Raw genomic sequence first — 17,156 nt, forward strand, 5'->3', positions numbered from 1 at the left:
ACTAAAATTTACAAAATGTTTTTATCAAAGAAACTAAAAGAATCATTGTTCACATTGTCAATGTTTTTAATGAAAATGAAAAATTGTTGAGTGCACAACATTTGAACAAAACTAATATTGAAGATATTACTATCATTTGTATGTACTTTCTCTTAATCAAGTTGAATTAAATTGTAACTGAATAATTTACAGTCGCGAATTGAATCTAATTATGAATCATAGTACATAGAAATAGTATAGTAAATAAAAGTAAAGCTAGTACATAATAAGTGAAGCTTGTTATTTGAAAAAAATGTTTGTGGAGTACAACGCTTGTAGGTTTGTTTTCTTCAATCGAACTGTCTACATTTTGTTCATTACTTCAATGCATTCGGTCTGTTGCCTGGAGCTATCAATGTACAGTATACATTATTAAGGTGCAACTTAGTCCTTGAATTTGATAAATAATTTGAAATAATGCAATACAACATTATCTGTTAAGTTAAACTTCAATTGGTGTACACAATTGCAACTACAGTATTTTTCACAAAGCACATTGTAAAGCTTATATAAGATATTCTATTGAGTACCTCGGAAAGAACAGACGATCTTATTTCTTTCATTATGTGTAGATAATGCGTCTACAACTTAAATCTATATCTTCAATTAGAAACAAGATTAACACAAGATGATGATAGCCTAGAGTGGGATATGCATTCATTTTCTGTATTTATCAATAACCCAATCCTGTATTCTGATAGATTACTTTGACATCAGTCTGCATTTGTCAACATTTATAATGGACACTATGTTTGTATAGGCCTACATTATTTCGTAAAAAAATTCACACTTTTTTTCGGCGGAAGTGAGGGGTTATTACCACGGCTCACTCACTGCAGTATTAATCCCATTTAAACAGGAGAACAAAATCCACCAATGAAGTATGGTAGCAAAGCTTATACAATCACGTGCGTTGTAATTATTTTGCCTTAATAACGTACAATACATTGTAAGGATTGTAACATTTAAAAATGTTATCCTTTTATTGAGTATATTGCTATCGTTACTCATCGATATTTACAGTATAGGCCATATTGTGTTATTTATATATTTTTTTTATTAAAAATATGGATGGCCGGCAATTGAAAGGACGAAAATCCATTAACATTACTATAGAAACTATATATATATATATTGAATCGGTTATGATATATAATGAGACACATAATAAAATATACCATTAAATGTAATATGGCTGAAATATACCTGACTAAGCTGGTATATTAAGATCATGAATAACTGCATTTCTATCGTTTTCATTTTATTGTAAATAGTTGTAAAAGGCCTAATGAAAGAAAACTGGATTGATCAAATACGCATAACAATTTTATTATCATGGATGTTAGTTATATAGAATACATAATAAACATGCAAACAAATGGAATGTTGCAAGACGAGCGATGATGATTATGATGATGATAATGATGATGATGATTATTGTATTAGGTAAAACTGTCTCGTATTATCATAGTTATATTATGTTTCTTAGCTGTTAGTTAACTGTTGAGAACTTCAATGATTCAAAAAACGACCCGGATGTATATATCTGAAATTAATTTCAACCAAGTCGCCAATTGGGTGATGGTTCGCTAAGCTGCATATTTACAACAATCTGTTAGTATAAATTACTTTTTCATGAACTACTATTAGAAGCAATGATGATTTCATTATCTCTGTCTGTCTCGCTGTGATATTTTAGTTAACTGTCTAATTTAGCATTCGGAATTGGATGTGTTTACGACCAGTGTGACGAGACGAGGTGTATATCACTGATCAGTGAATGGTTTATGAACCATACATGTGGTGGATAACCTTATTTGAATATTATGAGGCGATGAATACATAACAGTTATAACTACTGTTCAATTGTCTCAATTAATTTAACCAACATTATCAATTCCTGTGTTTGAATTTTTGAAAAACAAAATAAAAGCAAATGATTGATTATTACAGTTAATGTTGCAGGTACATACTTATTCCATGATTTCATATAAAGTACGATTTTTTCATTTGTCACAGTGCAAACGCAATTGACTTCCAAGATATCAATTTGCATCTTTCTTTTGTATTATCTTCGTATACAGTTGTGCGCGTTCGCATAAGACCACCATTATTCTGAATAATGTTCTTCATTTAGTTATAATGCCTTTTGCCTAGCCATAGCGTATTGTCGACAAAACACTTATAATATGTTGACTTTTCATATTATTTATTATTCGTACGATAAGCAAGTAGTAAAAGAGGGTTTATTCCTCGTATTTCACCCGAAAATACACGAGACTAAAGGATTTGTTAACAGAAATGTATCATTTAAGAACATATATAAAATAACCCGACTGTCCATCTTTGCGCGATTAGAGTATCTGCACTTAAGTGATTGATAATCTTTACTCGGCATAATGATTAATACCTCCTAATGGTATCTGTAGTAAACAGGATACAGTGTTTTCAAATAATAATGTTTTATTCATAGCATCGTATAAAGAAATAAACCGGTGATAGATACATATTGACAGAATCACTAACGAAATAGATACTACGTTTAACACAGAAGCGATTTTGACGATTACACAGAGGCTTTTAAGTTCAACACCACGGTTGTAGAAAATTACGAAGGCAATAATAGTTGAATGGTTTTGATTGCTGCTGATTAATACTGTGTTTTCTATGTACACAGTTAAACATCACGTCAACCAGAGAGTACGGGATTCAAATACTGCACCAGTAACAATAAAAAAAATAGTTGTATTACAAGAGAATGTGTCTTGCGCAGAGAAAATGTAGATTAATGTATAATAGGATTGTCTACCTTCATTAGAATACCGTTTTAATAAATTACCAACAATGAATTGAAATATGGCAGGACTTAAGAAGGATGAGTGTATCATAAAATATATTAAAACTAAGTATAGTGAATAATTTAAACTGTCAGAAAAGCAAATTAAAAGTTACACCCAATTATACTTTATTTTAGATTTGGAGAAAATGTAGGCCTATTATTTTATGATAGTCGTTTAGAATAAAAACAAAATCACCATCGAAAAATGTAGACGAACTATATTGACTAACATAGGTCCTCTACCAGAAGCTCTTTCTTCATATAACTGTCTAAGACACTAGGAAACATTATGACGTTATGTGATTATGTTCATCTACTGTATGCATCAAATGCATCGTTACAGTATATGCTATTATATTGTATTCTGAGATATTACTTATACATTGACCTTCTCAACTTGATAAAAATAGGATAAGTGACAAAATAAAAAAACAACATAATATGTATAATATTCTCATCTATATATGTAAAGGTGCATGTATGTCAAATCGAAAATATGTATTATTATAATATTGTGTACATTTTACAATAAACTGTTTTATGTTCCTGATCGTTAAACAATTTTAGGGTCGAAATAATAATTGTAATTGTCTCAATTTGTGTGACATTAATAATATACTTTCTATCGTAATCGTAGCTATTCATTAATCGCGCGACAGACTTATTTATTTCCAGCATGAGTATGATATAAAACCAGTCAAAGTGCGTATCATCCACGCTATAACGTAGATTACAATCAAATTAACTTGATGAAGGGGTATAAGCTGATTGACACATAACTAGAATTGTTATTGCAATTAATTTTTCATTCATCAATAATTTCAAACAAATTAATCAGTATAATTCTAGAAAATTAATTATTATAGAGTAAAATCATACCCTCAACCTCCCTCCCCCCTCCCTCCCTACATTGAGTGTAAGTCATGATATATGTCCCTATAAATTTACTACTTTAGAACCCCTATTTTAGAAAGACGCCATCTTGAAAGTGCGTATCATCCACGCTATAACGTAGATTACAATCAAATTAACTTGATGAAGGGGTATAAGCTGATTGACACATAACTAGAATTGTTATTGCAATTAATTTTTCATTCATCAATAATTTCAAACAAATTAATCAGTATAATTCTAGAAAATTAATTATTATAGAGTAAAATCATACCCTCAACCTCCCTCCCCCCTCCCTCCCTACATTGAGTGTAAGTCATGATATATGTCCCTATAAATTTACTACTTTAGAACCCCTATTTTAGAAAGACGCCATCTTTCGTTAGGCCTTCTTAAATTATTTATCTGAGATATGCTGTCAGCTTTTTCCTCAGAAGTCACACAAAGAGACACAATTCGTTGAAGTAACGTGTGTACTAAAGCTACGAGTGAGCGAGTTTTCACTCGTAATCGTAGCTATTCATTAATCGCGCGACAGACTTATTTATTTCCAGCATGAGTATGATATAAAACCAGTCAAAGTGCGTATCATCCACGCTATAACGTAGATTACAATCAAATTAACTTGATGAAGGGGTATAAGCTGATTGACACATAACTAGAATTGTTATTGCAATTAATTTTTCATTCATCAATAATTTCAAACAAATTAATCAGTATAATTCTAGAAAATTAATTATTATAGAGTAAAATCATACCCTCAACCTCCCTCCCCCCTCCCTCCCTACATTGAGTGTAAGTCATGATATATGTCCCTATAAATTTACTACTTTAGAACCCCTATTTTAGAAAGACGCCATCTTTCGTTAGGCCTTCTTAAATTATTTATCTGAGATATGCTGTCAGCTTTTTCCTCAGAAGTCACACAAAGAGACACAATTCGTTGAAGTAACGTGTGTACTAAAGCTACGAGTGAGCGAGTTTTCACTCGTAATCGTAGCTATTCATTAATCGCGCGACAGACTTATTTATTTCCAGCATGAGTATGATATAAAACCAGTCAAAGTGCGTATCATCCACGCTATAACGTAGATTACAATCAAATTAACTTGATGAAGGGGTATAAGCTGATTGACACATAACTAGAATTGTTATTGCAATTAATTTTTCATTCATCAATAATTTCAAACAAATTAATCAGTATAATTCTAGAAAATTAATTATTATAGAGTAAAATCATACCCTCAACCTCCCTCCCCCCTCCCTCCCTACATTGAGTGTAAGTCATGATATATGTCCCTATAAATTTACTACTTTAGAACCCCTATTTTAGAAAGACGCCATCTTTCGTTAGGCCTTCTTAAATTATTTATCTGAGATATGCTGTCAGCTTTTTCCTCAGAAGTCACACAAAGAGACACAATTCGTTGAAGTAACGTGTGTACTAAAGCTACGAGTGAGCGAGTTTTCACTTCGAAACTGTGTGGTCGATTAAACGTTCGTACGGGCGAAACGAAAGTTCGCTAATAACAACTGGGACGATAACGATAAAATGTCAAGTAGCACTAAGTAAGCGTAGGGATTAAGTGACCATCCGATACACGTTCGCGGCAACCCGTATTATCGTGACGGTAACACACTCTCACATGGTCCACTGTCGGATGTTAACACAATGTTTATGTTATGTAAAATGTTTTAAATAGAAATATGTAGTTTGTGAACATTTTGAGACCAACTACTGTTTGTAGTTGCCAAGATATGAGCACTTTTTGTTTTTATGATGGCCATTTTGAAGATGGCCGCCATACTGGTACTATCACACCTATACACATCAAAGACACTTTGTGCCAAGTTTCATGCTTTGGTAATAAATTGCACAACTTGGCTATATTTATGGCGTTAACTGCTCTACTATAGGGACGGTAAATATCATGGGATCAATGCTATACGATGATACCTGTAGTCAATAGTATGGTAAACTCAACGAGCGATGCGTAAATGAGCGAGCGATGTGTAAACTCAACACGAGCAATGTGTACAAAACTCGTTGACATAGTTATGTCCGTCCTGGCGTGCCATACAATAGTTTACTTGCGTCGTAGTAAAGTATTCTATAGGTTCTAGTCGGGAATTCGGTTTGCTATATATGGCGTGTCATACTTCATAAAATAAAAAGAATACTAACAAAATAAAAGGGACAACAACGATAGACTTGATGACCCTAATTATTTTTAACATACGGTAACTATCGAGATAATTGACATTCAACACCGACAACCAATCAACACTCAAGATTTAATTTCTCGAATATTTGAAATACACGAATGTGGGAAAGATAACCGATTGAATCGACCTTTTAATTCTGTCACACAAGTCAATACAATATAACAAAAATCATCTTTGCTTTGTACAACATTCTACAAATTATTACACAAATTGAGTGTAATAGCAGGACCGTTAAATAGAATGTTTGCCGTTGAATATAACGTGATATACGTGATAATTAAATGGAAGGATAAAACCTGGGGTATCGTCGTAATATAAAAGATGAACAATATTATTGATGAACATCATTGTCACCCTATTCTCCTACAGTATTATATCTAGAGACAATAAACAACGCATGCAGTTTATTGTCTGCTGACACAAACCTTTCCTACACATGTGTTAGTGGTTATGCCTCCTAACCACTAACAGTCCTCTTTTTCAAATACGTTATATAGTAGCCGATAGTAGCTAATATTCGGTTGTTTGTGGGTCATTATTTAGATGATCAAGATATTTTAATTGAGTATTGAAACATGAGAAGCGGTTAATTTACAATCAATAAACACAGCTGTAATGATAATTATCTACAAACCACTAATTATGCTTTTGGGTAAAGTTGGACAGCACTCGTGAATTAAGCCAGTAATTTAAGCATGACGGCACTATATTAATTCGTAATTAATCTACTATTATACTTAGGCATATGTCCTTTGTATCGGTACTGTATCTAATTTTTCTCAGTATCATAGGCAAATTCAGTGATACAGCATCACATGTGAAACACAACCCTTAACCAACGTTCCAAAATACAGACATCATCTTCAGTTAAATACATATGCTGTTTTAAGGAATATGACATGATACTGTATTTCCATAATAATGTGGAGATACAGCATTGAGAATCGGGTGATAACTAGGACGCTTTTCCTTAAGAGTCATTCAGTACACGTATATACCGTTATCATAATTGGTATACAAAGTACCTATATAGCAAAATTACAAACAAACCGACTATTATATACCTTCAATGAAGTTATAAATGTCTATGCTTTAGACATTATGATGAAAAATGTGCATACCTGTTTACAATTCTATTCTCTATTCAATACACCTATCCAATATAAACATGATTCAATAAGGCCATTATTGTAAATCTAAGATCATGTGCTCGCCAGACTTTTTTTTAAATATGCATTTGATTAACTTTAATTTATGAACAAGCCGTTAAGGCATATTGCATACAGCATTGACCTACATTTGGTTAGGTTTCATAAAGTCACAATATTATTGTAATGTTAGAATTCATAAATTAAATGTGGCTTTATGTGTGACAATAGATGTAATGTTGATAAAAGATCAACATTAAAACGATATAGAAATTATTAATACACACTAAAAAAAGCGTAGATACAATAATTTATACCATGATATGACGAGAATCACTGAACATAAATAAAAAAGCGTATTCGACTGAACTGTTTTTTTTTAGCAGATAACAAGCAGATCCTAAAAGAACAACACGTAAATCGATGCTCAAATATTATACACAGCAAATAAATTATTCAATCTATACCACGATACTCAATATATGACGAGAATCATCATGACAATACAAAGGCGTATTCGACTATAGAGTGTGTTTGAATACACATAACGTATACAGCTAGACTCGTTTATGCTCTATCTAGTGACAACTGCAGAATCGGATGATTAAAAGTAGGGATATGTGCCGGATTCTGCAGCTTCTTCCTTATTGTATGGGCCTAATAGTGCTAAAATTCAAATTTCAATTAAAAGTTTTAAAAATGTTGTACTGACCATACACTTGTAGCCATGGTGCATTGAAGCCTACACACAATTGACTGCGATAATAAAAGTTGCAGTGATGATATAAACATGTAATAAAGAAAATATAAATTGAATTCATTAAGATTTTAAAGGTTTACTGCATTTGCAAACGATGGCGTCAGCAACATCAGCCCGACTGTGGGAAGCTGTTGGCGACAACAAAAAAGACGACTCGCGTACACAAATTGCGCGATATAGAGAGAATTCTCTCACATTACAAACCGATTGTATGTTATCCGCGATTTAATAAAAAATATGACCATGCATGCCTTAATTTAAGGAACTAGATGTTTACCCTATTTCAGGCGTTTTTAATCAACTCCCAAGTGGATGATGCTAAAGTAACTATATTCGAATTTTTTTTTATTAAGATTCATAAAAGTGAATACCGTATTTTAGAAAGATTCAACTGATTGAAAAATCCGACATAGCCCAGATTTGAAGAACCGGTCATGCTTTAAGTGAATGGTTTTAATAAACCAATCTTCATGGAATTCATTTTCATTAAACATAATAAAGCTACGTTGAATATCATTGTAATGTTATGAACTATTCGGGGTATGCTACTATATTATCTGACCTGAGAACAGTTCAGTAAAGTGTTACAGGAATATTTCGAATAGCGCAAAAGCTAAAATCTATGATCCGTCATCATTTGGTTATCACGTGCAATACTTAACTGTGGATTATCAAAAGAGAATATCATAGATAACCCGTCAAGAGTGATTGATGAGAGGTTTTTCTCTATCAGTTTGATATCTGCAGCTAGTGACGACTTATAAACATCAAGGAAATACGTCGATTTGTCGTCGTAATTTCAAAGAATTACTGTGTGGAGTAGGAGATTTTTACTGAACAACGGTTTCGTCTATTTGCATTAAGGGGTTTATATGTTATTAACACACTATCTGTTTAAAACTAGGTCATGAATACATAGATAGTGGAATCATTGATTCTAAGATACATGCGAACATCTCTGATGAATAGATCAAGTGAAAATGGCGCAAATAAACTGTACCTCTAAGCGCTTAATCCAAGATATGTAGAACACGAATGAAAAGCTAAGAAAGAAAATATTGATAATCGTGATCTGTGTAAATCGTTTGAAGACAAAATAAATTCACAGACATATTAATTCTTCTGAAATAGTAAAAGAAATGGTAATGATAACTCTAACAACGCCACCTTAAAACGCTTAAAAGCTTGGTTCCCACTGGACGAGCTGACCAATGACAAAGCGACAGTCGAATAAATCCATCGCTTGTGATTGGTCAAATCTCTCAAATCTCTAACGTTTGCGTTAGTTCGTCTGTGGGAACGAGGCATTAAAATGTTGAAACACGCACGATCGTAAAATAAAAACAAGTTTTTTAATAATATCAGTTTTTATACGCAAATTGCTTTTCGTCGCTGACTCACTGCAGAAACCAAATGTCAGTAGCCGGCCAAACTTTCGAATGAAATGAATAAAAGAATGCCTTTAATTTCTGTTCTGACCAATCCACTGATCACTGTAGTAAGACATACGTAGAACGACTCAGCAGAAAATAATGAGACGCCGATATCACTACTTAACAATTGAAAATCGTTTGGTACAAATGTATTATACATTATTTGTATTTCTGGAGCCGCCAGTCGTCGCCCAGACCTGTATCGCTTGTTGCCATCCGGTCTTTAACACCAGGTCAATCCACCTGCTCACTTAACAATAAGTTTTAAACGTAAGAAACAATGAATATTTGATTTAATTTAATTCAATATTTACCAAGTTGATCAAAAGCTTAAGTGTTTCGCTTAAATTTGCAATGATGTTTAAAACCACTGTGTGTGCTTTTATGAACTTACATTACAAATAATTAATAATAGTTTACTGTATATCAATGATTTACTAGATCCGTCGTATTTCAAATTGTGATATGAAAATATATCAATATATTCCATTTTATCTTGAACGTAGACATTTCTGTTATTTTTCAGACCACCCAATTCTCAATGCTGTATTTGCACATGATGTTATTTCGATGATAGATGATGATGATGATGATGATGATGATGATGATGATAACGCTGATAAGATGATGTGTATAATGATTTTCTTATTGAATTACATATGTGTGTTGCAGATTTATTATATGACGAGTATATAATGATATGCTTGCAATGCGTGAAAAGTAATTCATCATTTGCATCAACCCACGAAATAATGACTACATAATGAAAATAATAATGTGGTTTAGAATCCTTAGCAACAACAGTATAAGGCCTTTGTCGTAGTAAAATACAATTGAATATCATTCATAAAGTGTTCAATATTTCTGAAAAATTTTCACATGCCAATCATCTAGTGTAGGCTATATTATATTTTCTTTTTGTCGTGTACACATAATTAAACATTATATATAAGTATATATCTATAAATATCATTGCTCTGTTTTCTAAGACTCAAGCTATAGTCACAACAGGGAGCTGTTAGGACAACTCCCTGATTACATCTTGTTGGGTTGCTAACATTTTACACCATTCACCTACCCCTAATAGGCCTACCACGTACCACAGATTGTTAACGTAGGAGGAACGGAGGAAAAAATACATTGTATACCCGCGTGTTGGATTTTTAGTCCATCATCAATATCAATTAATAACTAAAAATTAAAACACCTTCCTACGTATTTTGGTTGTCAAGCTGCTTCAGTTATATAGTACCGAGAATCGGCTGATTTTCCTATAATTGTCTGCTTGTATACATTTAATGTATGTGTTTTGGTAATGTTTTCTGATCTTTAAGATCACTTTGTTTCATTTAATGGGAAATCACTATAGACATTATTGATATAAATTTGTGTGACATTTCATGTATCCATTGATCGCCGTATCTAAAGATTAGCTACTTATAGATTAATCCGGTATTTTAGCATTTCGAATCAATTCCTTCTAATGCTATCTTACTAAAAGGAAAATTTGAATTGTTTTCAGCAATATAACTTTTTAACGTAGTTTTTTTTTCGTTTCAATGCCGAGTTTATGTATTGCGCTTCACCGCGATAAATAGAATATTAACAGACACGTTAAAAGTATTATTATCGATTATCGGTCCTGTATCTGTTCTCCTCTATAAATAAAGGCATCTGTAATATAGTGTCCCATATGTATCATATGTTACGCCTGTGTCATTGGCAGTCTTCAACTGCCCTCCAGTGACATAAATAGAATATTAACAGACAAGTTAAAAAGGTGTCAATCGATTATCGGTCCTCTATCATTTCTCCTGTATAAATAAAGGCAAATTCTGTAATACAGAGTCACATATGTATCATATGTTACGCCTGTATAAATATTGGAAAATTCTGTAATACAGTGTTACATATGTATCATATGTTACGCCTGTATCATAGGCAATAAGCCTAAAAATAATACACACTGATACTGGACAACTTAATGTAATTCGTTAACAGTATATAGGGACCTCGGTCAATAATGCAGTACCGAGAATTGTGGAATCAAACTTGTGTACGCGTGCCTGAATGCACATTCTAACAAGATAGTCATGTTGAGTGAACTATTTTAGTTAATCATGTAATTTTATCTATATGGATATATTTGTGATATGGAAGCATTTCAATAATGTCGTTTGAATACTGATACTGATGTGGTGTTTGTGACTGTAATGACACTTGGGCCCTAAACAGACGATGACTTACTGATAATTAATAATACACTTGGCAGTATGTGCATGCAGATTTGTCCCAAGAATATCGTATGTTATGTGTTTAATAGATATTCTTTTGATTTTGTCCGTATATTTCCAGTGCAAACGTATACGTATGACACGCCATATGTGTCAAAATCTTTATCTTTTTATCAATTAAACCTAGTCAAGTAATAAAAACACAGTTTATCCTTTCACAATAAAAAATAATTTGAAAATGTTGAATTAACAGATTAATTATCACCTGAAACAACAATTAATATCTTCAGTGAATATACTGTAATTTATAATTATATACTAAGTAATACATTTATTATTCATCAAGATATGTATTAATCTGTATAATACTTTCACAATTTTTGACCTGAACCTAACAACCAAGCTGATGGTGAATGTTTTTACAACAACATTACGAATATCTTGTATTAGGCCTGTGACTTCTAGGCACACCCGCCAAATGTCATGTTCACCACGCATTTAGAACACGTGTGAAGATTGAAATCGTGGGATATAATAGTTTCCTAGAGGTGCGACAATTGGAGGACAGGATTGTTTATATCACCATGGTGCGGCAAAATATATCACGATTTCTCTCGTGTCTTTGATTAACCTGCTGGCAACATTTTTTCTTGAGTGTATGTGATATTCCATAGCATCACGTATTCTAAAGTATGAACTAATATGCACTATAGCGATGGCCTAGGGTTGAATGTGATTTTGAAGAAAGTAATATCTCAACAAAATCACGCATTTAACCTAATTTGCACTATTCCTTGTCATCAGTGGCCTATGTCGATTTTGGTGACGTATGCTTCTTTGTAAAAATAACAAAGACAACCAACGTTGTGTAATCTAATGATACCGGTAACTGATTCTCATAAACAGATCACCTATACCATTAGAAAATAATACTGTAATGGTGTTATTACCTTTTAATATTATATTTTACATCATAGCACATTGATGGGATTACACTAGCCGACAATAAAGTTCATGCAGTAAAAGCCGTAATGACGTAAACCCGTGTATTTTATTTTATGTTCAAAAAGTGACAAAAGGCATTGAACATAATTCAATAAACACACTGTGAAGTATCACTAAAATAAGTTTAAAAACATTAGAAACAAGAGCAATCAGAGAGTTGCCAACTCTTACAGAGGTAACAAGTAAAAACGCATCCAAAATCGTGATCCAAATCCTGTCAAACATAAAATGGAGTTTATGTGTGCTTAAAATAGTCTGACACGGGCTGTATTATTTTTTAATGATACAAAAATAGCTTGATTTTCCACTTTTCATAACTGATATTCCACTATATGTAATAATAATCATTGCGGTCATGTGGAAGATCAATTGTTTATGGATTTTTTATGTATGCTGCTCACACAGCAAAAACCTCACTGACATTTTATCTTTATCCATTTCTTTTTACAATAATTCCAATTGTTGCTCCATTCGACTCAACATTTTAATTTGTATCTTAGTTCATAATTGTACTCTTCTAAATTAAAGACACTTAATTGAACTGGTTCAAGAGTACTGTTATTTTAGAGATTATTTATAACTTTTAGGAATCAGTTTTATCATATTTATTTATCATGTTAAGAAGTCAGCGTTCACAAGATTGGTTTCTTGTAAAGAATCACTGTTTAAAAATGTTGAATATAAAAAATAGATCATAACAAAGGCACCCATTGATGATCAACTGATAACCTTCAAGTTATTGTTTAATGTGCAACATGGAAGTGAGAAAGTGCATTGCAGTTTTTATTTCTTTCATGTTCCTTTTATATTTTTCAGATGGCGACTGTGGTATACGGAACACCTTTGGCCGACACCACAAGTCTCTCTACTACTGAATCCCCTAACTGTGATACAGAAGGATACATCTGCTCCGATTGTAACGAAATTACGTACCTGATCGAAAATACCACAACACAAATTGATTTCATGGTACATTTTTGCCGGTTCCAAAACTTTGACAAAATTGCAAAAGTTGCATTTCTGTTGTTGTCACTTTTCTTTTTTACATCTTCTTTGATCGGAAACACGTTGGTGTTAATAATTGTGAAAAGATTCCGTGATATGAAAAATGTTACCAACTACTTGCTGGGTAACTTAGCTGTAACTGACCTTTCGTGTACGCTTTTTGCCTCTCTTCCTGCTGTAATCATCTACTATTTTCATATTAAACAAGACGAAGGTTCTTACGTGTCAGTGGTGATTACCTACATACAAGCGGTAAGTTTTAATAAAATATCTTACCTGCAGTCAAAGTAAATGTTAATGATATGATATGATGTCACTAGTGATTTACAACGGTTTTTTTGTTAAATGTAACTGTAAGTATAATCATTTAAACTACAAATGGTTTATTCAAAGTTTATGATTTTATTCATTTTTAATTTCCATGTTAGAGAGATATCTTTAATGAAATTTGAGATGTAACAATAGAAATTGTTGATTGTTTTCGGTCTCTGTTTTTATACTATTGTAATTTTTATTATAAACATTTTTGTCGTTTAAACCTATACCATGATACACAATTAAGTTTTTCTCCTCCTAATTTCTTACTTACCACATTTGACATTTCTCTCTTACTCGTATTTTACTAAAATTCAATTTCTTGGAAGTTCTAGGCTTGCGGTTACATTTCTTAACCATGTTTTGCTTCAGGTAACAACACAAGCTAGCTGCATAACATTTATTGTCTTGGCTGTTCACCGATACTTTGTCTCCAAGAACACTTTCTCAAAGAACAACCAGGTTCCCTATCGAATACAACTATCAAGTGTTCCACGAATAGTTGCAATTATATGGATATGTAAGTGATTTTCTTAATATTTCATCATAACTTAACATTGTTATGTTTTTTATCATGTGGACATTTTTTTTATAATATAATCTGGTCACAACTATATCATCATACTATGTTTTCCTTTTTGCACCATTACACTGTTTCTTAAAGCTGAAACGGTTCACTCTGTCGTTCTTTTTTGATCCGCTCATACTGTCAAGAATTTGATTGTTGCATTTTAATTGTCAGAGAAGTCACAATTTAAAAGCCTTTTTTTAAACTAAATCATATCAGAGTAATGAACCTGTGATCTGCTTGACTACCGCTAAAAAAAATAATTATATCGATATAGCATATAAATTTAAAGATAAAAACAACGATGGAAGCGTAGACTTATCTTAACCTTTAAAAAGCTGTCATCTTCCCAATAATAAAGGCCTTAGTTAGAAACTGTCAGATTTTTTTCAAACATGATGATGAAAAAAAAATCATGAAATGTGCTTTTTTTTACAGTGTCTGCAGTCTTACATGTGCCAATATTGATTTTTCGCCTGCATCAAGGCATGCAGGATGTCAAGCTCAGGTATTACATGATCTACAATTTGATAATGGTTTACATAAATCCTCTGGTCGTAATTCCCATACTCTATTACAACATTGTGGCTTTGATATGGCGTGCCACTAGTGTCAGATCAAACAGTTCAAATACATCAGCAGTTCTTTCTGGTATTCGATTACAAACTCATCGAAAGAAGAAAAGAGCAAGTCGAGTCATATTTTCAGTAGTGTGTGTGTTTATTGTATGTTGGACGCCATGTTTTGTTTTCAATTTCTATGTAGCGTTTTACCCTGAACGAAGTCCACCCAATATGTGGATACTTATGGACTCTGTTAGACTTGTATCATATCTAATGATATACTTTTCCAACTGTATAAATCCGTTCATTTATGCTTTCTCTGGCCTTCCATACCGTCGCCATTTTAAGGAGCTTTTTGCCCTCTGTGTTATCTACTGTGCAAAGCCAGACGCTCCAATGGATACAACCAATGATTTTGTTTATTCGTAACACTTTTAAAAGAAAATATGTACAATTCAAATTTACTATTTATGCTCGCTTTTTATATTGTGACTGTACCATTTTGACAGTAAACGTGACACTTTTATTGTAATATAGGTAATATATGAATTATTATCTTTGAACGTTGAACGTTCAAATATCATGGCGTTTTAAATACATGTAATATCAGACCGTCACAACATATACCCCGTACAGGTAATATATACATTATATAATTAGTTCTCTTAACCGCAGAGCGGTTAAACCTCTGTCAGAGACCACTGATTGTTCATACTTTAAATTCATATAAACCGACCTAAAATCCTATATCAATCTGAATACAATTTAATCCTAATAATTGTTACTACTTTTTATACATCATGTGATGATAATTACATCGAGTCATGTCCAGGTCAGGTTTATATCTAAAAATAATGAATATTTATGTATTGTTATATTAATGTTACATAAGGAACAAAACAGCAGTACGTTGTTGCTATACATAGATCTAATCATGGTATAACCTTTGACATTTTACTCACCTTACGTTTAAACCTGTTTTTAGATAGTTCATATTGACTACACATTTTGTGTAGAACATTTGCTTTAAAAAAGCATGTTTACAGTTTGTTTTGAAGAACAGTAGTGGATCCAAAGAGTACCGCGCCCAACTGAACCCAAGTTACATTCCCTCTTATTTAGGCCTATCTTCCTCGGGCGCATTACACCATCTTACATTCACATCTATCAAATAACATTAAAATCCAGATTTGAAGCGTTGTACCAGGGTGCAAACAATAGTGATTATTTTCGAGTCATACTGTACTCTTCCTCAGACACACCCATTTATCCAATTCCCCTTGATCAATATTCTTTTCCGCCTCACCAATGATCTGGAACCACAACTGTTTGTTTGTCTTACGTGGGTTCATCCCACTTTTATTCTATAAATACATAATAATTTTACAGTACAGTTCTTGTTGCGTTCATCTTTTTCATTAATATCTTTTAACACTTTACTTTTTTTGGTTATTTACAGTTAAACATATTATGTTTAGAGTATGTACCTTCTTTTTTTTTTAATCCATAATTTATTTTTCAACTAAATACATACTTTTATGTTCAACATACATTTCTACTAATGTTATTCCATTTACATATATTTTATAGCATAAACATAATTTGATTTAAAAAAAATTATGTTTGTATCATCATACATATATTTTCTGCTTGAATTTTTTTTTTAAATGTTTATGTTAACTCAAAAATAATTTATCAACATGTCTTATTTTTTAAAAACTTTCTGTATTATCTATACAGTATATAATCTTTGCTTGTATTCTTCTCCTATTACATTTTTTTTCTAGTTATCCATTAACATACATAACATACAAAAAAAAAAGAATTTATTTTGTATTTGTTATTATAATATATAAAATTATACTAATTATACTAAAGTTTTGTTTTCTTCTTTTTTATTTTTGTCCTTTTTAACACATGTTAATCTATTATATATATGTTCCTTATAATTTAACACATGAATGAACCACAACTGTTTCTTATTCAGTTTCTCGAGAATATATATATATATATATATATATATATTGCACCACGCAAAACGAAGGCAACGCTAACAAATTTAAACAAAAAAGTTCCTGGAATCCACCTAAAAATCGTTGTCCATCTTTAGAAACATTTATTCAGGCTATT

The 17,156-nt window shown here is 32.0% G+C and overlaps 1 protein-coding gene across 1 annotated transcript in view; it reads left to right on the forward strand.

Moving 5' to 3' along the window:
• LOC140051818 (pyroglutamylated RF-amide peptide receptor-like) overlaps window positions 1-16,508 on the forward strand; it is a 28,481-nt gene extending 11,973 nt beyond the window's left edge. Inside the window, exons 3-5 of the mRNA XM_072097137.1 lie at window positions 13,392-13,832; window positions 14,268-14,415; window positions 14,902-16,508. Coding sequence (XP_071953238.1) covers window positions 13,392-13,832; window positions 14,268-14,415; window positions 14,902-15,455 — 1,143 coding nt within the window. The 3' untranslated portion in view covers window positions 15,456-16,508. The remainder of the gene's footprint in view (window positions 1-13,391; window positions 13,833-14,267; window positions 14,416-14,901) is intronic.
• Window positions 16,509-17,156: the final 648 nt, after the last annotated feature.

The sequence above is a fragment of the Antedon mediterranea genome, chromosome 6, assembly GCF_964355755.1.
Source record: "Antedon mediterranea chromosome 6, ecAntMedi1.1, whole genome shotgun sequence".
Taxonomy (NCBI): domain Eukaryota; kingdom Metazoa; phylum Echinodermata; class Crinoidea; order Comatulida; family Antedonidae; genus Antedon; species Antedon mediterranea.